General features: G+C 33.8%; 4 protein-coding genes and 1 pseudogene across 5 annotated transcripts; 3 read left to right on the top strand and 2 right to left on the bottom strand.

Annotated features, from left to right (window-relative positions):
* Positions 1–59: 59 nt before the first annotated feature.
* Positions 60–3,756, bottom strand: LOC146920048 (filament-like plant protein 5; annotated as a pseudogene). The gene is made up of 5 exons (XR_015011653.1): positions 3,487–3,756; positions 3,186–3,387; positions 1,312–2,796; positions 1,144–1,204; positions 60–760 (listed from the first exon to the last, which is right to left on the bottom strand). The product of XR_015011653.1 is annotated as a filament-like plant protein 5 (transcript).
* Positions 3,757–6,795: 3,039 nt separating this feature from the next.
* LOC146920049 (uncharacterized) lies at positions 6,796–8,046 on the top strand. Its single transcript, XM_085711097.1, has 4 exons — positions 6,796–6,821; positions 6,944–7,271; positions 7,591–7,640; positions 7,710–8,046. Exons 1-4 carry the CDS (start codon positions 6,796–6,798, stop codon positions 8,044–8,046), a joined length of 741 nt encoding a protein of 246 aa, XP_085567223.1.
* A 1,112-nt stretch (positions 8,047–9,158) lies between these two features.
* LOC146920050 (uncharacterized) lies at positions 9,159–12,490 on the bottom strand. The gene is made up of 4 exons (XM_085713442.1): positions 11,538–12,490; positions 9,970–10,258; positions 9,660–9,738; positions 9,159–9,575 (listed from the first exon to the last, which is right to left on the bottom strand). Exons 1-4 carry the CDS (start codon positions 11,601–11,603, stop codon positions 9,452–9,454), a joined length of 558 nt encoding a protein of 185 aa, XP_085569568.1. The 5' UTR covers positions 11,604–12,490; the 3' UTR covers positions 9,159–9,451.
* A 2,591-nt stretch (positions 12,491–15,081) lies between these two features.
* Positions 15,082–17,446, top strand: RTH (RTE1-homolog). The gene is made up of 3 exons (XM_085713440.1): positions 15,082–15,157; positions 15,251–15,561; positions 16,800–17,446. The coding sequence occupies exons 2-3, from the start codon at positions 15,280–15,282 to the stop codon at positions 17,220–17,222; spliced, it is 705 nt and encodes a 234-aa protein (XP_085569566.1). The 5' UTR covers positions 15,082–15,157; positions 15,251–15,279; the 3' UTR covers positions 17,223–17,446.
* Positions 17,447–21,128: 3,682 nt separating this feature from the next.
* Positions 21,129–23,753, top strand: LOC146920052 (thioredoxin H1-like). The gene is made up of 3 exons (XM_085713444.1): positions 21,129–21,291; positions 22,985–23,107; positions 23,364–23,753. The coding sequence occupies exons 1-3, from the start codon at positions 21,196–21,198 to the stop codon at positions 23,505–23,507; spliced, it is 363 nt and encodes a 120-aa protein (XP_085569570.1). The 5' UTR covers positions 21,129–21,195; the 3' UTR covers positions 23,508–23,753.
* The last annotated feature ends 223 nt before the right edge of the window (positions 23,754–23,976 follow it).

Raw genomic sequence — 23,976 nt, forward strand, 5'->3', positions numbered from 1 at the left:
GAATAACTAATGAGGCTTAATACCTATATTACTACGTACCTACAAAGAAATCAAAGTGGAATAAAAAAAACTAGTGTGAGCTTATCATTGTCTATTTTATGATAAGTTTTAGACAGCCAGCTAAATTTTGGTAAAGTCTCAGTGATGCATACATGGAATAGAAGGACTAGGGCAAAAACAATATTTATCTAAGTTCAATATACTCGGGAGAATTACAGACACAAACATCAGTGTCCACATTTTTTTTTTACTATATAGTCTATGTACCGCATCATCGATGAGGTCCCTCTGATACTAGTAACAAAAAGTGCTAGTGACCAGTTTTCTCTTTAGAAGAAAATAATTGACTCAAACCATGTGAATTTTGCTTCCCTGTGGCAGAAGCAGAAGGATGTGAATTTGATTCAGTAAGCATATAACAACTTCGGCTTGACTTCATTGAAGAATTTGTCGAAAAGTTGCCTTCAGTGTCCGAAAGACATGATGTGGAACCAAAGTTGTGTGAAGATGAAAACTCATCATTCATTCCTTGAATGTCAGAAGTAGAAGATACACTACATGCTTCAGCATGATCAATTTCATCTGAGGTATAGGAGCCATTAGAATTCGACCAGCCATAATTCGGTCTAACGGAAGATTCATTTGTTTGAAACCTTCTGGAGTCAGTTTGTGGGCACATTGCTTGTAATTGCCTACCAAGTACATGTAGTGTCTCCTGACATTCTGCTAGCTTTTTCTCTGCAGCTGCTAGTTCTGTGTCCTGTAATGACATTAAGGTATCGAAAAATTATCATTGAACAATGAATTCATGGATGAAATAAATGTAATAAAACATTCATCAGAGTTGTTTCTAGTTGAGGTTGGATCTAATTACACATAATGACAATACAAAACAGCTGCATAAGATCTTGCCAAAATATATAAATAAATAAAAAAAACAGATACAGTTGTGATTCTATGAAAAGTAAACACAACGTCGATTTTAAACAAAGAGAACATAAAATGTTGAATCAATTCCAGTACCGAACCTATTTGTTTACTTGAGTATGCAGAACATGTATGACGGTATATAGGAAATAATGCAGAACCAACCATCACCACTATGATATGTATTAGTATCAGTAAATAATGTAATGTAATTACCTTCTGAGTGTTGATGTCATTATTTTCTGCTGAATTCGTTGCACACACCAGACACTTGTCCCTTCAAGTGGCAAACAGAAAGAAAAATCAGAAAGCACTCAAGAAACAAAAGAGAAAGCTCAAATTATACAATATGTAAGTTATCATATTGTTGCCAATGGGCCTAACCTTTGCATTTTTTCCTCAATATCTTTGTGCCTCGTCAAAGAATCTTGATGACATTGTTTTTCCTCTTCGAGATCATTCTTTAGCTCATCTATTTTTTCCTTTAGAAACTTATTTTCAGCTTCTAACTCTTCTACATGTGTTTGAAGTGACTTATAAGACTCTGTCATGCATTTCAGCTGAATCTCAGCCAAGTTGTATGATTTATGAGATGACACTAATTACGCTTTCAGTTCTTCCAGAAGCTGTTCATGTTCCACTAAAATCACATTTTTGTCCTTACAATCTTGCTTATCTCCAGATTCAAGCATATCATCTGATTGTTTATCTACGGCATCGTTCTTAACTTTGTTAACAATTTGCACACTGGCATTGTCTGATGAACATGCCATTTTCTCGACTTCAAGGAAATCGTCCATCAGTTCTGAGGAAGTCTCACTTTCGCGATTCTCAAATTTAACTGAGCTTCTAACTCTACTGTTACCAAAATGGTCAGAAACTGAGGATGCAAGTGACTCAACAGGACTTTCTAGATCCTTGTGCCAACCATCAGATATCGAAGTGATGCTCGGTGAATTGCTAGAAATTCTACTTGAGAAACTCCTATAATTGATTGCCAAATTTGATTTCTGGGAACTTCTTTCTTGATGAAGAACTTGTACCTCTGCTTCTAAGCTCTCAAGTCTGTTAACTGTTTTGGTGTACAAGTTCTTAGAAGCCTGTAATTCAGCATTACTTGAGGCCAAAGCTTCTTTCAATCTCTTTGTTTCTTCTTCAAACACCTCCAATTGTTTTGTAAGAACCTCGGATTCTTTCAGGCCCGTAGTTTTTCTTTGATGGATTCCACTGATGATGTGGCGTGTACTTTCAACTTCTAGCTTCATTTGTGCCAATGCAGCAGGACCAGGCAACTTTTTTCGCAACAGACCACGAAGCCGATGGCACTCGCCCTCCAGCAAGGCAATAGTCTTAACATCCTCGGTGTGTCGTTTGTTTGCCACTTCTGCTGATTTCATAATCATGTTCTTCTCTTCATTTCGGATATCCATCTCCTTAGAAATCATATGCAGTGCTCATACTTCAAAGAACTTATTTCTTTCTCGTACGACTTAACATTCTTCTTTTGAAGCTCTAACTCGGACTCAACTTCGGACTTTTCTTCTTTTAGTTTCACAATTTTATTTGAACTTTCATGAAGTGATCTCAGAAGGGAAGCATTTTCACGAGCTTCTTCGTGAAGTCCTTTATCTAATTTGTGTATTTCTGCTTCAAGCTCTAACTTGAATTTCTCCCACTGTTGAGATTTCATAAGAATCACCACTTGTATTTTCTGCTCACTTTCCTCCTTTACAGTTTTTATCTGCTTCATGCATTCTTTCAGAGCTCAATCTAAGTGAGCTATTCTCTCATCGCAACTAAGCTTCGAAAGAGTGATAGATTCAAGTTGGTGTCTTAAGGAAACAACTTCTGCATCAGCTTTCTCCCAACCTAAAATGCATAAAAGAATGAATCAATTTTATCTGATATTTCTGTTAGAACAGCTACCCGGTTCAAAAGTAAAAAGATACAAAAAATGCAAATAAAGAACACGCGATGTTTGAGCACGGAGTTTGGCCAATTGCACCTACCTCTCTGACTACAGTGTGACTGCATTACCTTTTTATTGATCAAGCTTACACTAAGAGTTTACATAGTACAAGTTGTAATTAAATACTACGGTTCTAGTTTACAAGATAGCGACTTGCCCACTTATCAGTAACTATGAATCATACCCCAATTTTACTTAACAAGTAGAATATAGAAAATGAATGATCTCTCTAATTATTTCATATTTCAACTAATATAAAGTCTATAGACGAGTTTTTATTAAGTCCTACCTGAGACAGCTTCCTCGGCAACTTTTGCGTGTTGTTTAACCAGACTTTCCTTGTTATCTAATTCTGAATAAGCTGCTGATAAATTTGCTTCCAAATCTTTTATTTGATTCTCCATGTTTACAACTTGATCTTCCAATCCAAACATACGCGTGTATGACTCCATGGAAATTTGAACATAGTTCTTATTTGTGCAATTGTCCTGCTGAAAAAAATAAGAAAAAACAGGACTAGTGAGCAATTTAGCTAGTTTTGAATATAAAAAACTTTTCCATCCCAAGAATTTAAAGCAGAAATTAAGTACCTGGTTTCCTAAATGGCCACAGAAGACAAGATGGAACCAACAGAACCAGGTGTAACAAATGGTTTCTCAGCCTTTGTGATTTTGTCTGATGATTTTTTCTTCCAAAGGCCAACCTCGACGGTCCATCTCAGAATTCTACTACCCTGCTCAAAGTATGCTCAAATTGATCATCATCAGGTAAAAAGGATTTTACAGCACTGATTAATATTATTCTTGTCATAAAATCACATCAAACACAAGAAAGAAGCTGAAAATACATTCTATAATCAAAAAAATTGTCACTGTTATTACTTAAAAATTAAAACCTTTTGGTTTAACTAGATTTATCCAATCAATATTTCATAAGTTATGTTAATGACAGCATATTACAGTGATATGATGCATTTTCATTCCCAATAAAGGTTTTCCTTTTACAAAACCTTTTAACCACCTATCAAATGCTTGCAGCTTCAAGTAACCCCTCCCCTCCCCCAAAAAAAGGGCCTTTCCTCACGAGCTGTAATATAAACTACTCCCTTCGTCCCGCAATAGATGACCCATTTGAAAATGTATAATTTTGACCTAACTTATTTTGACCATATTTTTCTACTAATATACAAAGATAAATAATATTATATAAGACGTCGTTAGATTTGTCTCGATAAGTATTTTTAAAATATCAAATTTTCATAATTTTTTGTAATATATTATTCAAGATATTTAAGCTCAAAATTATGCATTAGCATGCGTAATAAGGTCAACTGTGTCAAGTATTATGAGACGGATGGAGTATGTAGCAAAGACATTTCAGATTAAAGGTGTGACTCGGTCTGTCCAAGACGTATCACTATTAGGGGTGGGAACAGGCCAAGCCGTCCGACAGGGGCCTACGGCCTAGCCTATTTAAAGCCTAGCTCGGCCCAGCTCGTTTATTAACAAGGCCAGGCTCAAGCTTTTTATAAGGCCTATTTAATTAAACAGGCCAGGCTAAGGCTTGCAAAAAAGCCTATTAAGCCCATCAGGCCGGCCTATTAAGCTTTTCATATATAATATATCTTCCATTATTGATATTTTTGAAGTTTTTTTTCTTCATAAACACAAGCCTTTATATGATTGGTTATTTAGTAGCTGATATATTGGTGTGATTAGACCTTCGTAAGAATTCATTATTTAGTAGCAAACATATTTGTGTGCTTTAGGCCTTAATAAGTTTTAGCCTATTTAGGAATAGACTTACATGTGTTATCAGGCCTTAGTAGAAAATAGGCTTTTAAATAGGCTTTCAGGCTTCATCAGGCCTTTAAAAAGGCCAGGCCAGGCCTCGAAAATGAGCCTATGACGAATAATAGGCCAGGCTCAGGCCTATAATTTTTGAAGTAGGCCAGGCTTAGGCCTTACAAAGCCCGGCCCGGCCTAGCCCATTTCCACCCCTAATCACTATCCAACACCAACACGTTAGAGACACAGCTACATTCAATCATTTCTATTTTCTTAAATTATTATTGTTAGTGTTAGTGTCGTTTAAGTGCTTCATATACCATAAGCTTTGTAATTTTTTGTAAAATGGTCTGTCTAAGCTAAAATATCATGTGACTCATTTTAGTAAACATTTTAATGAGTGTATATATAAAAAGAAACGTTAAGAAAATGTAGAATGAAAAAATATAACATACCAGAAGTAAATACAAGAATGAATCAACACCAAAAAAAAAAAAAAATACAAGAATGAATCTGAGTGATGGAATGAAGAAGAGCAGAATGAGAATGAGATATGGCTGTATGAGAGTTCCAAGAATGAATTTGAATTTGAAGTGTTAGTTAATAGTTACTCCCTCCGTCCCATAATACTTGACACGGTTGACCTTATTACGCATGTCAATGCATAACTTTGAGCTTAAATATTTTAAATAATATATTATAAAAAATTATGAAAACTTGATATTTTGAAAATACTCATCGAGACGAATCTAACGACATCTTATATGATATTATTTATCTTTGTATATTAGTAGAAAAATACAGTCAAAATAAGTTAGGTCAAAATTACACATTTTCAAATGAATCATCTATTGCGGGACGGAGGGAGTATAACTGAAGAGAAGAGAAAGAGAGGAGCGGGGTGGCCAAATGTGAGCGTGTGTGGTGGTCACTGTTTAAACGCTCCTCATGTGGCTCCACCTTCATTACAAAAAACAAATATTATAACGTCAGAGTCAAAGAATATATGCATCGGATTTTTATTTTTTATTTTTGGATTATTATAAATACAAGTACATAATTTATGATCTTTCAAAAAAAAAAAAGTACATAATTTATGTGTCTTATTGTGTAAATTTTGTCCATTTGAAAATACATGAAGTTTCTTTTTCCTTGCTTGTAGTTATGTCTTATGTCGTTTTGTGTTCCTTTTTCCACATTAATTGTTGTCGTTTAATTGGTGAGCATTTTCACACTATATGTGTGAAATTGAATCGGTTGTTTTGTTCCTTTGCTATGTTCATATTGATAGAATTTTGTTCCTATTTCATAGTAGTTGCGTGCTTGAAGTTTGATGTTTTATTTTCGACCAATTATATTTATAAAAAACAATTGAGGAATTATTCAAAATAAATTGTTACATTGAAAGTTGTAAGTATTGTATAGATCGCATGTATAGGTTTTTACTTTAAGCTAAAATAAATACATGTTCAAACCATATTTTGTTCGATATGAGACCCTTTAACATAACATGTGTTTATAGGTGAGAGCAATCATCATCTCACAAGCCGATTTTGTGGGGTTGTGTTTGGCTCAACCACGATTACTAAGATGGTATCAGAGTCTCTCCAAGATCTATTGGCAATTAAAGAAAACAAATATAAAGACGGACCTATGGCAATTAAAGAAATTATTATTTTCTGGCATCATATTCCATAATTGCCACTTTAGAATATGTAACGATAAGTTTACTTGAGCATAACTCAGTTGATAAGGACATTGCGATATTCAATTGTCGAGGTTTAAACTCCGTGTTCTCCACTTATTTACCTTGAGGGGTGAATTTCTAGCCATTATGCCGCCAAAAAAGAATATGCAACAATAATACAAAAATAAATTAAAAATATCAATGCAACGAGTATTCTAGTAAATTATACTAATTTTACTATTGAAACCAACCAACTAAATATTTTCTTAAGGTTACGTGATTCATTGAGACATTGTAAAACTATTTGCACTTCTGGTGCATGGAAATTATACCCTTGGTATAATTGATTGTGATTAGAAGTAATGAAGTAATCACAGTTTTTACGATTAATATTAGTATAAAAATTTCAATTACGTGGGACGGTGATGGTAATTTATGTAAATGTCATATTGTATGTACATTATGAATCTGTAGAACTGATATTGAGAAGAAATAAGAAAATAATCGCGTTTTTCATGATTAGCATTAGTATTTAACTTTAACTGATAATGGGTGTTGATGGTTTGTTGACAGGATTAAGCTACCATCAGGGGCAAAGAAGATTGTTCCAAGTGAGTGCAGAGCTATGATTGGGCAAGTTGCAGGTGGAGGAAGAACTGAGAAGCCAATGCTTAAGGCTGGTAATGCTTACCACAAATTTAGGGTCAAGAGGAATTGTTGGCCTAAGGTTCGTGGTGTGGCTATGAATCCAGTTGAACATCCTCATGGAGGAGGTAACCACCAGCATATTGGACATGCTAGTACTGTTAGGCGTGATGCTCCTCCTGGACAGAAGGTTGGTCTCATTGCTGCTAAGAGAACTGGTCGTCTCAGGGGACAAGCTGCTTCCGCTGCTGCTAAGGCCGATTAACTGATAAGACTATTTGAAGAGATTCTTACGGTTTTATTTTGTTGCAAGATTTTGAAATTTTGTTTGATTCCTTGTTTTTTCCAAACTACTTGGGTATTTTGAGATCCTTTTGCCCCATTTATTTATTTATATGAAACTATTACATGACAATGGTTTACATTTGTTTTCAAGTTTTATTCAATTCATAGTTTACCTTCCTTCTGGGTTTCATCTAGTTCTAATGCTGTTGTTTTTTATTGCTTACTTTTCTTTCTTTTTTTTCTGTTGCGCAATTTATTTGTCTAGGTTGGTTTCTTAATTGTAAGTGCAGGATTCATACCTTGTCCAGGTAGTGGTTGTTTTACTATATGTAGTGAAAAGGTTGTTTTTTTATGATTTGCATTAGTATTTAACTTTTACTGATGATGGGTGTTCATGTTTTTTTGACAGGATTAAGCTACCATCAGGGGCAAAGAAGATTGTTCCAAGTGAGTGCAGAGCTATGATTGGGCAAGTTGCAGGTGGAGGAAGAACTGAGAAGCCAATGCTTAAGGCTGGTAATGCTTACCACAAATTTAGGGTCAAGAGGAATTGCTGGCCTAAGGTTCGTGGTGTGGCTATGAATCCAGTAGAACATCCTCACGGAGGAGGTAACCACCAGCATATTGGACATGCTAGTACTGTTAGGCGTGATGCTCCTCCTGGACAGAAGGTTGGTCTCATTGCTGCAAAGAGGACTGGTCGTCTTAGGGGACAAGCTGCTTCCGCTGCTGGTAAGGCTGATTAACTGACAAGACTACTTGGAAGAGATTCTTAGGGTTTTATTTTGTTGCAAGATTTTGAAATTTTGTTTGATTCCTTGTTTGTTCCAAACTACTCGAGTATTATTTTGAGATCCTTTTGCCCCATTTATTTTAAATTGACAATGGTTTACATTTGTTTTCAAGTTCTATTCAATTCACAGTTTACCTTCCTTCTGGGTTTCAACTTTCAACTAGTTCTAACGCTGTTGTTTTTTATTGCTTTTGTTTTTTTTTTCTTTTCTCTGTTGCGCAATTTATTTGTCTAGGTTGGTTTCTTAATTGTAAGTGCAGGATTCATACCTTGTTCAGGGAGTGGTTGTTTTACTATATGTAGCGAAAAGGTTACAAAAAACTATTTTTTTTCTTCAGTTTAGCTGAATTGTGCTGCTAGTTTTCATTCAGAATACGAATTGTGCTGAATCATGGCCTTGTTAGAAACTAGTGTTCAGTAACTAGCGTGTCCATATTGTCAGCATTGCAAGGATATACACATAATTTTCTACGGTTTTAGAAACACTGATCTTGAAACAATTAGCCTTGTGTACATCCTTGCAAATAGCATTTCAAGGATATATCCTTGCTACTGAAGTTATGCTAATGAAGTTATAGATCATTAGGAAGTCATTTTACAAACGTTCTTGAAACTACACATGTTCACTTTAAATATGTCAAAACAAAATCTGGATTTTATGCACGAAAAAATTGTTCTTGAAAACAAATTTATTTTTTGCACGAAAAAATTGTTCTTGAAAACAAATTTTCGTAGAAATTGCTTTGTTTTGATAGATTTAAAGTTACGATTCATAATATCCCATAATTTAAAAAACTATGAAAATGTTTCTTGTCCACAAAAAAAGAAACAGTGCAAAATAGTCTAAAAAAAGTCAACAAATCAATCCTTTAAATATATCAATTTCTAAAATGCTTGAAAATTATTTCAGTTTAACCATTCCTAGTATTGTATGACAAGAACTTAACAAATGCCAAGTCAAAAGAATTTATTTATTTCTTTGACCAAGTATTGTATGACAAATGATAAAATTTTCTACTTGGTATATATAAGTAATATATTTGCTGTTAAAAAGCTTGAGCGACATTACGAAATCTGGTGATGAGACTAACGCATTGGCTCATCAATCATCATATTCAACTACTGTTAATAAGCCAACAGATAATCAACACTCAACAAATAATCCAAAAGAAAGTACTTAGCAGAACACAAAACAACGAGCTAAACAACTGAGTAGCCTGGGTTTCAAACTAACCCCAGGGCTTATTCCCATCCACGTACATTTTGAAGCAGTAAGCGCTTCTGTCAAGAAGAATAATCCAAAAGAAAGTACTTGGAAGAACACAAAACAAAGTGCCAAACAACTGCATAGCCGGGTTTCAAGCTAAACCCCAAGGCTTAGTCGCATCCACAGACATTTTGAACCAGTAAGCACTTCTGTCTTGAAGAACTGCGTGTCTTACTTCAAGATCAGCAAAATACTTTGGTATGTCACCTGGGTCGCTGTTGAACAGAAAGATTTATCAGACTCAATCTTGAGGCAATAAAAGGTTTTATTAAAGCATATTATAATTGAATAATACTTACATCTCTGATATGTCCAAATTGAGTTCTTCGAACTCACTCTTGAGTTCCCCAAAAATTTTTGCACGAGTCCATTCTATACCTGCATTAAAGAAAGAAATGTACGGAAAGCAAAAGTTAAATATAACCAGTTCTGCAAGATTACTTTTTCAATATTACAAACTTTGTTTTGTTTATTGTGATATACATATCAGAACATTCACAACCTTATATGATACAACAAATCAGTTCATTCACATGCTTATAAGATACAAACATCTTTTTGTTTATTATAACGTGATTAACTTTTTGAAAGGGTAAAAGATAATATTACCATATAAAAGGTGGAACTGAAAGTCTGCCCCATGACGCTTGGACAGTTTAGCTATCCTCACATACAGCTCAGCTAGCTTCCTCATGGCATCTTTGATCTGCTTCAGCCTATGAAGCCTCTCAAGTCTGGAAGCCCTTTTCAATGATTCACTAGCAATTTCCAGCGTTTCCTTAGCAATCTCAGATTCAGTAGAATCATCCCCTCCAGCAGCAACCTTGGCCTTATAGGCCCTTACAGCATACCCATAGTGACGCTCAGCACGCGCCACCTTGTCTTGAGCAGAGGCAACCTGAAAACATGTAATACATTCATTTTTAGAAAAACACCATCTTCAAACCATCTATCACTTTTCAAAATAAACTCGGTGAATAAAAATCCTAAATTGAACAAATCATCGCAGCATAGGATCTATATGAACTAAAACCTGACCTAAAACACAAACGAACAAATCATCAAACAAATCATCACAGCATAATATGAACTAAAACCTAACCAAAATCATAAACAGATAAATCGAACTAATCATCACAGCATAATATGAACCAAAACCTAACCTAACGGTTTCAAGAAAACCAGAGAAGATCTAATCGGAAAGAAATTTAACAAATCATCGCAGAACAAGATTTATATGGATATGAACTAAAATCTAACCTAAATCATAAACAGATAAATCGAACTAATCATCACAGCATAATATGAACCAAAACCTAACCTAACGGTTTCAAGAAAACCAGAGAAGATCTAATCGGAAAGAAATTTAACAAATCATCGCAGAACAAGATTTATATGGATATGAACTAAAATCTAACCTAAATCATAAACAGATAAATCGAACTAATCATCACAGCATAATATGAACCAAAACCTAACCTAACGGTTTCAAGAAAACCAGAGAAGATCTAATCGGAAAGAAATTTAACAAATCATCGCAGAACAAGATTTATATGGATATGAACTAAAATCTAACCTAAATCAAAAACAGATAAATCGAACTAATCATCACAGCATAATATGAACCAAAACCTAACCTAACGGTTTCAAGAAAACCAGAGAAGATCTAATCGGAAAGAAATTTAACAAATCATCGCAGAACAAGATTTATATGGATATGAACTAAAATCTAACCTAAATCAAAAACAGATAAATCGAACTAATCATCACAGCATAATATGAACCAAAACCTAACCTAACGGTTTCAAGAAAACCAGAGAAGATCTAATCGGAAAGAAATTTAACAAATCATCGCAGAACAAGATTTATATGGATATGAACTAAAATCTAACCTAAATCATAAACAGATAAATTGAACAAATCATCACAGCATAGTATGAACCAAAACCTAACCTAACGGTTTCAAGAAAACCAGAGAAGATCTAATCGGATAGAAATTTAACAATCATCGCAGAACAAGATCTATATAACATAAATCATAAACAAAGATAAATCGAACAAATAATCACCAAAACCTAACCTAAATCATACACAATCGTTCAACTCACGGAAGAGATGAAAACAGATGATAACGGTTTCAAGAAAACCAGGGAAGATCTAAACGGATAGAAATTTACCTCACTGTTACGATACCTTGAACCTCCATTGTAGCGATTGCGATTAACCCTTGGATTACGAGCCATGGTAGAGTGAGAGAGAGAGAGAGAGAGAGAGAGAGAGAAAGCGCGCGCAAATGTTATGAAATATGAAATATTTTCAGCGAATCTGCATTTTTGATGCCCGATTCAAAATAAATAGTCCCGCATTGGTTTCTTCCGGGTCGGTCTTTCATGATTCTTCGGGTTTGGGTCTTGCATGATAAACGGGCTTTTCCCAAGCCCATTTGCATAAAGTACAAAAAAAAAACGGATGAAAAGATAAAAAATTATTTAAACTCCAAAAAAATAAGACAAAAACAAGAAACCAAAAAAAAAAATAAAAAAAAAATTGGATCCTCTCCAGCACTCTCTATCTGCTGCAGTTGGTCCTACCTTATCCTCAGCCATTAGATCTGTGATAGATGGCAGAAGAAAACAGCAGGAGGTGATCCAGTTCCACCAATAGACAGACCTGTAAAATTGGACCTTTAAAATTACGAATTTTATAGATCTATCAACCTATAGACAGATCTGTAAAATTGGAAAAAAAATTAATAATAAAAACACATTTTTTAACATGCAAAACGACCATGTAAAATCCTTGATTTGAATTGAAAAACTCGGATCTAGTTCCCAAATCAAAAAAAAAAAACAAATAAGAATAAAAAAAAAAGAGATAATTAAGACGTGAGGAGAGAGAAGTTGTTGTATTTGTGACGTGAGGTTGGGAATATCGTGTGTTGTTAGAGTTGTTGGATTTGTGAAGATGGAGAAGGGGGATTTGTGAAGAGGGAGAAGGGTCTATCATGGTTATTGGATTTGGGATGTGAGGTTGAGAATAGATGAGAGATATGTTAAGAGGAGGGAGAAGGAGCGGTCTATTTTGTGAGGAGGGAGAAGGAGAAAAAGAAACGGCACATATCGTATGACATGAGGAATGAAACAACTGTGAATAAAAGTATTTAAAAGCAACGCAGCCTCGCCAACACAAACTAGGGTTAGATATGTTGACCCGACAACAAAGTACAACATGGATGTCTCATGAGTCCAGCCCATTAATCTTTTTGGTCCCTTTTTTTTTCAACTTTTATTTTTTCTAACATCTTTTAGTTTTGACTGTTATTTTTTCCACTCTACTTATTTTTTCTTAGCAAGTGTCATTCCGCGTAAAGATTAAAGTCGTTGGTGGTTACATGACCTTACTTGAGGTAATATTTTTTTTTCTTATGTTGATAAATGAATATTTGTTTGTATACTTGATCAAAAGGTGATTGTCAGTGCTCTTTAATGTGCTGGTTTGAAAGTGGTGGAATGCGTCAGTTTCATTACTGGAACGGCGGGGGAGGGGGGGTATACCTGCAAACATTCCAACGCTTAAGTCAATATAGGTCAGAAACAGGGGTTAGGAGATGGGAGAGATTCTACATTGGGGTCTGCGAGGAGTCCCCTTTATATAGAGGTGGGTGTTTGCAAAGTCGTTGTAATGACACACGTGGTAGTACATGAAAGCTTATTCATGTTAGTATTTAGATGCTAACACGAATAATAATATATGTCATCTGATTTGTAAAGTTATTTTAAATTGATCTTATTTTGATATTTATATTTGGAAATTGCATGTTAGGGGTTTGAAGTTTTCACCGTCGTTAGTATCGACTAATCTCTATCGGAGAACATATTATACATACAAGGTGTGTTCTTCACAAGGCCATCCCTAAGAATTTGGAGGCTCGGTTCTGGGAATGAAAAGAGGTCAGTGATAAAATCAAAACGTATTTTTTTTAAAAGAGCAATGTTCTATTTATATTTTTTAAAAGATAAATACAAGGTGATGTATATATGCGGTACACCTAAAGGTGAAAATGACTACCGTATACATGAGGAACCCCCACCTAACACCAAAAGCAAAAGGACCTAATTTTAATAGGCCTAAAAGGCTAAAACAAAGGGGGCAGAAAATGGCTGGGGGTATTAAAAAAAATTGAAGGGCAGTAGTATTAGTGGGTATTAATTTTTTTTTAAGGCCCATGAGTGAGGGAGGCCCAGCTCTGTTGAGCTGTTTGCACCCCCTCAGGGCCGGGCCTGTTCTTCATACGCGAGTCAAAGATCGGACATCTAATTACTTACCTAAATGACCCTTTAGATCAATCAATTGTCGATGACAATGTGGAATTTCAACCCAATTTCAATATCATATATGATATCATCTATATCATACAAAATAATTAAATTTAATACAAGACGCTCCTACGTGGGTTCTTACCAAACAACTCATCTAGATGCCAATAATGGTATATGCTTGGTTGGTTATTGCTTTGGAGATGTTTAAATCGATTTTGGGAATGTAAAATTGAATTTGATAGGTTAATTAGTAATTAAAAAAATGGTTGATTATGTTTTGATTCATATAAATGTGTCAACTTTTCATTTTAGTCTTTTTAAAAAAAAAATCTTCAAAAAAGTCATTCTAAAAAATTTCTTCGACTTTCAGTCCTTAAAAGCTTTCCATCTTCACTTTTGGTCTCTCCTTTAAAGTAAACTCATATATATAATTTATTTTTTAAAATAAAATTTTGCACAAAAATTTATAATATTACAAGAATCTCTAAAAAAAAGTTTTTTTTTAACAAAACATGAATAAAATATGAATTTTTATATTTTTTGCAGTTAAAAATTCTATTTTTTTTTTAGAAATTTTTACAACATTCTATACGCTTATGCACAATTTCATTAAAAAATACAAAATTTAACTTAAAAATGTGGACCAGAAGTAGTGATTGAAAATTTCATAGGGACTAAAAGTTGAAGGAAAATATACCAACCTTTTCGTTTTAGTCCCTCTAAAATTTTCCTTCAACTTTTAGTTCCTATAAAATTTTGAATCACTACCTCTGGTCCATATTTTTAATTTAATTTTTGTATTTTTTAATGAAATTGTGCAAAAATATGTAAAACATTCTAAAAAAAAGAGAATATTTTAACAAAATACAAATTAATTTGTCAAAAAAAAATATATAAATTTTTAACCGTAAAAAAATATAAAAATTTATATTAAATTCATGTTATGTTAAAAAGATTTAATTTTTTTTTGTGGTGGTCGGGGTTTGAACCCTAACTTTGCATATATTATGCATTGTCCCTACCAACTGAGCTAAGCTCACGATGAGTTTTCTTTAAAGGATGAACCAAAGGTGAAGATGAAATTTTTTTTTATAGACTAAAAGATGAAGAAATTTTTTAGAGGGACTAAAACAAAAAGTTGACATATTTTTTTGGCAGTGGCCGGGGTTTGAACCCCAGACCTTGCATATTTGATGCATTGTCCATACCAACTGAGTTATGCTCACGAGGACACAAAAAGTTGACATATATGAATAAAAAACACATTTAACCCTTTAATTTAATTTGTACCAAAAAAATTGAAAATGAACTCGTTTTTAATTAAAATTAAGTAGTTAAAAATCAAATTTTACTACCTTAAGCCTAAAATTTATATATAGCTTACTAAGACGCGTGATACTCTGTTTGGTTCCCGAATCTTGACATGAAATTGGACGCAGCCGCAGAAATGATCCACTAGTTACCTTGCATCTTCACAGGTAACTCGATCGGATCTCTCTCTCATTCTTGTTATTACGTAATTCGCCATCATCATATTTTATTAATTTGATTATTATTGTTATCATGTACAGGCAAATTGATTGTTGTTCCAATTCATGCAATGGAAGCAGAATTAGATTTAGATCCAGAACAGCAACAAATGATGATGATGGAAAATGGTTTTTCACGAACTATGCAAATTGATCCTAGAAGAGCTCGCTTTCCGTGTTCCATTGTTTGGTCACCACTTCCTGTTATCTCATGGTTTATCCCTTTCATTGGTCACATTGGTATTTGCAGAGAGGATGGTGTTATTTTGGATTTTGCAGGTCCTAATTTTGTTTGTGTTGATAATTTCGCATTTGGTTCCGCCACCAGATTTCTTCAACTACCCAAAGATAAGGTAATTTATTATTCTTGTAAATAAAAATGCAATTTTGTTTACAATCGTTGACACTGGTGAAGAGACATGGGCCATCTTTCAATAAGCAACTTATTTGCATACTTATAGTACAAGCGCTTATCATGATAAGCCCTAATGTATAAGTTATTTCCATAGCAAAAGATAAAATGAAGTTAAATTGTTTTCGTATGGGCTATAACCTGTTTTCATAAGCTATCTTAGAGAACTTAAGGAAATTAGTTCAAAACAGCTTATGAACGATGTCATAAGTTGTTCTGATAAGTTCTCCTAAATAGTGATATTTAGCCTCTGTGAATAAGTGGGCGACTCTGTGCTGCCTTTTAGATAACCATGGCACATAATTGCCTCTATGAAGATGAAATAGACTGAGGTGGTGGAGGTATGATCATCCATGTTGCCTCCCCGATCAGTGTCACTAAAGGTATGTAATTGCATATGACTATATGAGACAGTTTCTTGAGTTTGAAGCCATGATTTATTGCGAGTTTGGGATACATCATCGCCCTTTTTAGCTGCTGGAAGTTAATTTGTGTGGACTTGTGAATAAATTGTGAGAGTTTGTTGATAGAAAATGAGAGATCCAAACGAGTGAGGATGATGTATTGTAAGGCTACTAAGGCACCAACGATGTTGTGATATAGCTTCGAGTCTGCAGCTGTCGAGCCATCAACTTGTTGTCGATATGCAAAGTGGAGTATGAGCTGGTTTTGCTCCTGCCATATCAAACGTATCCAGCAAGTTTGAATGTACCCATGCTAGGAGAATTAGGCCACCTGCTGTGCGAATAAGCTCAATGCCCAGAAAATAGTAATTGCTGCTACCCATTGTTTATCATTGTGAAGATCTATATGTCTAAAGAACAACTTATGTCAAACACTGATTGCGAAGTTAGGAATATGACAGTTTGTTCAAATTCCGTTATGCTGCTATTTGACAACAGTTTGTACTAAATAGCGTATTGCGGTACAACAGTGATTTGTTCAAATTCTGCTATTTGATATCGCCACTATAGCTGCTATTTGATAACATTGTTGTAGTGTGTTTGTTTTGGCTTACATACCAAAAAGAAAAGTGTTTGTTTCGGATACCACAGTAACAATATACTGAGTGAGTTTGAACGCCAAAATAACACTGCATTAACTTGTCCAACCTTTTAACTCATTGTTTTTCGACTCCTTTATTGTTTCTTTAATGATGTTTGAAATAATTGCTGGCAGTGTTGCATCCCTTTAAGCCAGTCTGCCTACAAGGGTGAGGAACACTGCATGCAGGATGAAACTGGAGGCGATTTGAGGACCTGGGACGATGCTCTACTGAAGAGCACTCAAGAATTCCAACACCGATCTTACAGTCTCTTTACATGTAACTGCCACTCCTTTGTTGCCAATAATTTGAACAGGCTCGGCTACCTGTCCAGTGGATGGAATGTGGTGAACCTTGCAGTTTTCATTTTACTCAACGGGCGCTGGGTCAGCAAAATATCTATGCTGCGAACTATTTTACCATTTGTGATTGTATTTTTTCTTGGAGTCACATTGGGAGGCTTCACTTTCCTAAAATTTTGGTTCTTATTCACTTCGGTTCTTATTGGTTGGTTCATTCTTGGGACATACTGTTTTAAGGATCTGATTCAGTTGTAGTGTCTATTTTTCTCAGTGATAATTAGTATAAAACTGCAATACAATACATTCCAAGTTTGTGAAACATAACTGTGTACTTTATTTTATGTTCAGATTGAGAATCAGATTCAGCTGTAGTATTGTAGTATCTGCTTCTCTTACTGGCACCCATTCTACTTTGTATAAAACTGTAATGCATTCTCATGTTTGTGAAAGATAACCATATGCTTCATGCATTTAGATCATTAGCTACCACAAATTAGTTGCTTCGGTAGGAATTCCTCAAAGGTATCATGTTATGTGTGATTTAACATTGAAATACTGCAAATACAGTATGTATTTGGCACCAAAGGATAATGTTCTTTGGTCCTAAAGAAACTATCCTTTGGGACCAAATGTTTACAGTTTTTCATCAAGATGATGGAGCATTAGTAGCTTCCTATTAGAAACTTACTATTTTATATAACATCTCTCATTGGAGATGTTCTAAAATGCTTTGTTCCATCATTTTAACCAGAATTTGTTTGATCTAGGCTTGGTATTTGGGGAGGAATTTTTTTTCAACTCTAATTTGACCTTGAATGCATACGTTTATTTTTTTTTAAACATGCATCTAATCAAATCGCATCATAGTGCACTTTTATGAGTTAGTTTTTAAAATATCTCTACATGTATCTATTTATGTGGCATTAATTTACTAAATGCATATGTAAAAAAAATTACACAATTGGTGTATAAAAATTGGGCTATGCTATATATCCCGACACAATTGATCGTGAATTTTCACGAATGTTGTTTTTATACATAACTACGTTATAAAAAATAGGTTTGTGTGTATATTTGTTATTAAAATGAAAAGAGAAAAAGGACCCATCAAAAATAAAAGAAACCCAACCGTTTGTGTGAAGATTGCACCGTCACAGCTCACTTCAATTTATAGCTATGTCAGAATGCAGTGAAGCTATTCAGCTGCCATGAAATCATCATGGTGTGGTGTAGTGGATGTGTTCCCATGAACCAAAGTCATTATTTTGAAGGGAGAAGTTGAATTGTTAAGCTAAATGGTAGTAATACAAGCTGGTGCAAGTAATAGTATCACATTCGGGATAAATTCGGGATGCACATTGTCGTGATATAAAGCATTATGCATAAAAATTAAATGGGTCGTGTTAACTTGTGCCCTAAGGGCACAAGTTAAGGAGCTTAAGATGGAAATTAAAAATAAATTTTACTAGACTTTTAACCCGTGCGTCGCACGGATTTTCTCGACTATAATAGAGATCAATAAATAATCTTTAACCCGTAAGATCATTGATATGGTAGAAAATATTTTCTTCAAAAAAATAAAGGCAAGAGGATATGAATGAAATTGGTGTGCAATGCATTTTTTTTAAATGAAATTTGTTAGGTTAAATAATTGCAAACCTAATAAAGCAAATGAGCGAGAAAAAATTAGGTTAAGTTGTTGCAGACGTAACAAAATTAATAAATAAGGATATTGAAAATATAACCTTTGCAACTTTTAAGACATTGAATGCACAACTTCCAAGAAAAACCTTCTACATTTGCTTTTTTAACTTATACCTCAATGACACAAGTTAACATTTCCCAAATTAAATCCCTGAAGTAAATTATCCTTGAAGTAAACACAAATAACCTTGGTGTTTGTGTTGTGTTGTATCGGATGTTGAATAACATGTACTACCTTCGTCCCTTATTAGGACCCTTTTAGAAAAAACACGGGTTTTAAGAAAGTTGATTATTGTGTTAAATTTGTTGACAAATGACATTTCTTTCCATGTTTGCCCTTCTAATAATTGAAATCACAATTTATTATTTTCCTATATTAATTACCCACTACTACTTGAATAATGCACCAAATTAATTTATCATTGTACCCATAATTGAAAAGGAGGCGTGAATGTACCTCTGGATTGAATGTAGACTTGAAAAGGCCATGGCACAAAAAAAAATGAAACGTGAATAACCATTCCATTTTTTTCCACAAAAATTGGGAATCACTCTTTTTTTTTTTCCCAAAATTTCAATTTTGAAGCTCCAAACTTAAAATTTTTAGGAATTATTTTCAAATTTCTGGCACCATTTTTTTAAGAACAATGAGCATGAAACAAGAGTATATAAACATATAGACAACTAGTATATGTTTTTAGGATAATGTTAACCGGTGCCCCCGAGGCACTGGTGAAGGAATCAAATGTAGTAAGTATTGCATTGGTACTTGTGCTGTCAACTTTTCAAAAGCATAAAAAGTGTTTTTTCATTTTAAAACTTTCTTTTTTTAGGTTCCTTAACCAGTGCCCCGGGAGCACTGGTTAACATGACCCATGTTTTTATTGTGGGACGTGAATATCATCATTATAAAGGCAGCTTCAGTGCATGAATGAGAGTTATACTCTTTTGTTTTCCCACGCTAACTTATTGCTCTTCTTTTATCAAAGGAAAAAAGAATTTATTGCTTTTAAAAAAAAATATGTAGAGTAAATAGGGGTAATTTTGTAAAGAAATAATTAATGCACTTAAAAATATTAAAAGGGTCTTATAAAAAGGGACAAATTTTTTTTTCTAAAAAGTTCTTATAATAAGGGACGGAGGTAGTAAGAAATTAAGAATCCTATAAATATAGTTTGCATTCTCGCATTCAGGGATAGAGAGTTGGAAGGGGCACTACCAAAAAAAAGAGAGTTGGAAGGGGGATCAGTGGAAGCAAAATTCCCCCAAGATTTTTCAATATTGTCTATATAGTAGTATGTTATATGTTTTTGGTCTTTATATTTATTATTTGTGAACTTTTTAAGATATTGTATACTCGACATTGTTTACTCAATATATTGAGACTTAAACACTTAATTTTCTTTAAAATATGTGAACAAAAGGAGCCAAATTTTCAAAGCAAATTAGAAACTTTTAGGAAAAGAAATACTCCTACAAGCTTAATCTCCCAAGATGAGCAAAGGTAGAAAATCCGGAACTAAATCAAACATCTTTAAAGGAACACACTAATTAAGACCATAATTATCAAGGTCAGCCACTTGATTAAATTAACGAGAAACCAAGTTGGAGCTACCCTGTTTACCGGATCCTACGATTTAGAGGTCTGCCCGTCCGGCCCATGTTGACAATGAAAATCAAACGATAGAGGAGATACCATCTTAATCTAAGACAACAATGATGAAAACTACATGAAACATGCACCATCTTCGATCATTTTAATGGAAGAGACATAATCTATTTGTTCAATAACTTAATGGTATCCATGTTGTTTGCCTCTCAAAAGATCATATGGTAAATACTCCACAAAAGTCTTTTAACTAAGCAGAAGATTAAGTTATTAGAAGAAAACGTTGGTTCTGTTTATATTTAAAATATAATTTTTTCTTCGCCTAATTATTCTTTTAAGTTTCGTCCCCCTTAAACTTAATTCCTTTCTCCATCCCTACTCGAACCAAAAGAAGAGATGGTAGATATCTTCAATTCACTCTCACACAACACACGGTTGTTCGGACATATAGCCCCGCGTTGGTTGAGTTCGATTTGCACAAAAGAGGGATTGATTGAATACATATTTTAAAATTAAGAAAAAACTTAGGGAATATTTTTTCTCTATAGTACAAATAGGAAATATTTTATTTTATGTTGAATGAATTCAATGTATGAGACGGTATTTAAATTCCAAATTAAGAAGATTAATTATCATTTATGGAATGAAATAAATCATTAATTTATTGGGCTTATTTAAAAAAAAAAAATATTGGCCTATATTTGACTAAAAAGAAAAAAGAAAAGAAAAAAACTGCATGGAGATTATCATGGTTGTCGGTTGATGGCAAACTTGTAAAATAGTAATAAAACCAGTCCTTTTAGTTACAAGTCTTCCTAATCTGTGTTTCTAATTCTTATTTAACACAGTGACGATGAACACAATTCGTTACGATTCTTTTGAAGTTAAATTTTAAACAACAAAAATTAGGAGATAATGGCAGGTTCATCAGAAGAGGGACAAGTAATTGGCGTTCACAACGTTGATGCATGGAACGATATCCTCCATAGGGGCAATGAATCCAAGAAACTGGTATATTTTTAGTACCTTTTAATTATATGTCAAACTATTTTTTGTTTATTTTTGCCTTCGAAATACGGATCTTAATTTATGGCTTTTATTTATGAACGTGACATGATTATATTTTTCTCTTTGTTTTGTTACATAATGCATTTGCCTTTAAAATATTGATGTGAAAAGTTTTCTATGGATTTGATCATGGTTGGTTATTTGGTTATTATTCTCATGCAACCATGGTTATGAAACATTATTTTAAAATTTTTGCCTTTAAAATTTTTGTTTTGTTTTTGTTATAAGGTGGTCGTTTTAGGTTAATGAATTACGATGTGTATAATCCTTGGACGTACGGTTGTGTGTTGTGTTTTATTATAAAGTAATTGTTGGTGCCTTCGATTCATGATAGTGTCTAAGAAAAATGTTAATTCTGGGGAATATTAATTTGAAAAGGTTAATATTAAGGCTTAATTAGGCTGCTATTAATCTGATTGCTATGTAACCGTCCAAGTTCATGTAGCAACCTGCAGTGGTGCAAATCCTGTTGAGTCACACTGATGTAGCTTGTTTGTATGCAACACCGAAATTTCTGATTGAAACGAGTTTGGTGTCTGAGACATGTTAGTATTGGACACCGACACAACACCCATACACGTAGTTTCATTCAACCGTTTTTTTTTTCTTTTTCTTAAGTTATCGGTGTATATACGTATATGTCAATGTTGTGTGTGATGTACATGTCAGCATGTCCTATGTAGCTCTGATACTTTAGATTGAAGACGTGTCTAGTGTCCAACATGACACCAAACCATGTGGTTACATTCAATTAGTTCTATTTTTAAAATTATTATTATTAGTGTCGACACGTTAGTAACGTGTACCGTGTTTGTCTATGTCAATATCATGTTTGGTGTTTGATATCATTGATTGATTAGATATAATGTTTGACTATATGTAGCACTAAAATTTCTGATTGAAAATGTGTCAGGTGTTCGAGACATGCTAGCCTTGGACACCGACACAACACACACATGTAGTTGCATTCAATCACTTTTTTTCTCAAATTATTAGAAGTGTATGCGTATGTAACAATGTTGTGTCTGATATACGTGTTAGCGTGTCCTATGTAGCTCCGAAACTTTAGATTGAAAATGTGTCTAGTGTCCGATATTGCACCAAAACATGTGGTTACATTCAATTAGTTCTATTTTTAAAATTATTATTATTAGTGTTAGCATGTTAGTATCGTGTACGATGTTTGTCTATATCAATATCGTGTTTGGGGTTCGTGTATGTAATGCTTCATAAAAATATTTCACAATCTTCTGCACTTCATCTTTCTTGTTTATTATCATTGATTGATTAGATATAGTAAATCCTGACTCCTGACTTATTGATAAAAACATGCATGTGAGTGCTATAGGCCTAGTGTGCCAATTGCAACAGGGTGATTTTTTTACATTGTATTTCATAATGATTGTTATAATTTTGGTGTGTCATGATTTTGTTTGTATGGGAAGATATCTATTATCTAATGATTGTAATTATAGACCTACATGCTCCTCTGTCTGTAGTTGCATTGCATGCACCAGTTCACAAACCTTTCAAAATCAATTTTTTTAATGTTTTACCTCAGCATCATATCTTGATTTAGTGTATTTGTGCTATTATTTTGAAATCTAACATATATTTACCTTTCTAATTGATCCAGATTGTTGTGGATTTTACTGCTTCTTGGTGTGGACCATGCCGTTTCATTGCACCATTCCTTGCTGAGTTGGCCAAGAAGTATACAAATGCCATATTCCTTAAGGTGGATGTGGACGAATTAAAGGTAACAAATTCTAATTAATTTGCACTAGAGTTTAATGAAGATGCCATGTCGTTATAAATTAATTTTACACCGACATCCAATGAAAACTCATCATGTTGTCACATAAACCTACTTTGTAGCCGCATTTGAAAAATGACAGTAAAATACTAAAGTTTTTTATTGGACGACGGTGTAAAAGTGCGTACACTCTGCCTGAAAAATCAGAAATTTTGATAAATAGATATCAATCATGTATAATTTGTTGATTGAATTGCAGTCTGTTGCTCAAGATTGGGCTATTGAAGCCATGCCAACTTTTGTGTTTGTGAAAGAAGGAACAATTTTGGGCAAAGTGGTAGGAGCAAAGAAAGATGAGCTGACACAGACAATAGAGAAACATGTGGCATCATCCAATGTTTAATTTTGTTGGTGGTGTTGTTGGCTTCATCTACAATGACATAATAATATTTACTCTGATGCCATCTTTATTTTCAGTATGATTATCTTGTAATGAACGTTTTTCTTTTTATTGCACCTTACAACTTTATATAGATGGTGACGTATCGTCTATGACTATCCAAGACTTTATTCCCTCTTGTCTTAAATAATGGTTGATGATGATGTTATATTTTGCAAACCTAATTTATGACATTGACTTTCCTCTTCACCATTGGAACTATATTTTGGATTGATACTATTTATGTGCATCTTGCTAGTACTATTTGTTTTGGATTTAAAGTTTTATTTCAAGAGAATTCGGTGTACTCGAGTTTACAACACACTATGTACCAACCACTAGCGCAAGATCTCGGTGATCAAAGACTCAGAGGCATATGTGTGGCACATTTAATAAATTATTGGTTTTTGTTATAAATAAAATTTTAGATCAA

Source organism: Medicago sativa, chromosome 5 (genome assembly GCF_051527215.1).
Source record: "Medicago sativa cultivar Bolivia chromosome 5, Bolivia_mono, whole genome shotgun sequence".
Taxonomy (NCBI): domain Eukaryota; kingdom Viridiplantae; phylum Streptophyta; class Magnoliopsida; order Fabales; family Fabaceae; genus Medicago; species Medicago sativa.

Excerpts from the sequence above, each read along its gene's own strand:
- LOC146920049 (XM_085711097.1), top strand. The coding sequence starts at position 6,796 with ATGGTAATTTATGTAAATGTCATATT. Across the intron at positions 6,822-6,943 it reads ATTTATGTAAATGTCATATT|GATTAAGCTACCATCAGGGG; the intron begins GTATGTACATTA and ends GTTTGTTGACAG. Across the intron at positions 7,641-7,709 it reads TTACTATATGTAGTGAAAAG|GATTAAGCTACCATCAGGGG; the intron begins GTTGTTTTTTTA and ends TTTTTTTGACAG.
- LOC146920050 (XM_085713442.1), bottom strand. The coding sequence starts at position 11,603 with ATGGCTCGTAATCCAAGGGTTAATCGCAATCGCTACAATGGAGGTTCA. Across the intron at positions 10,259-11,537 it reads CAAGGTATCGTAACAGTGAG|GTTGCCTCTGCTCAAGACAA; the intron begins GTAAATTTCTAT and ends ACATGTTTTCAG. Across the intron at positions 9,739-9,969 it reads TCAGTTCCACCTTTTATATG|GTATAGAATGGACTCGTGCA; the intron begins GTAATATTATCT and ends TCTTTAATGCAG.
- RTH (XM_085713440.1), top strand. The coding sequence starts at position 15,280 with ATGGAAGCAGAATTAGATTTAGATCCAGAACAGCAACAAATGATGATG. Across the intron at positions 15,562-16,799 it reads TTCAACTACCCAAAGATAAG|TGTTGCATCCCTTTAAGCCA; the intron begins GTAATTTATTAT and ends AATTGCTGGCAG.
- LOC146920052 (XM_085713444.1), top strand. The coding sequence starts at position 21,196 with ATGGCAGGTTCATCAGAAGAGGGACAAGTAATTGGCGTTCACAACGTT. Across the intron at positions 21,292-22,984 it reads GCAATGAATCCAAGAAACTG|ATTGTTGTGGATTTTACTGC; the intron begins GTATATTTTTAG and ends TAATTGATCCAG. Across the intron at positions 23,108-23,363 it reads TGGATGTGGACGAATTAAAG|TCTGTTGCTCAAGATTGGGC; the intron begins GTAACAAATTCT and ends ATTGAATTGCAG.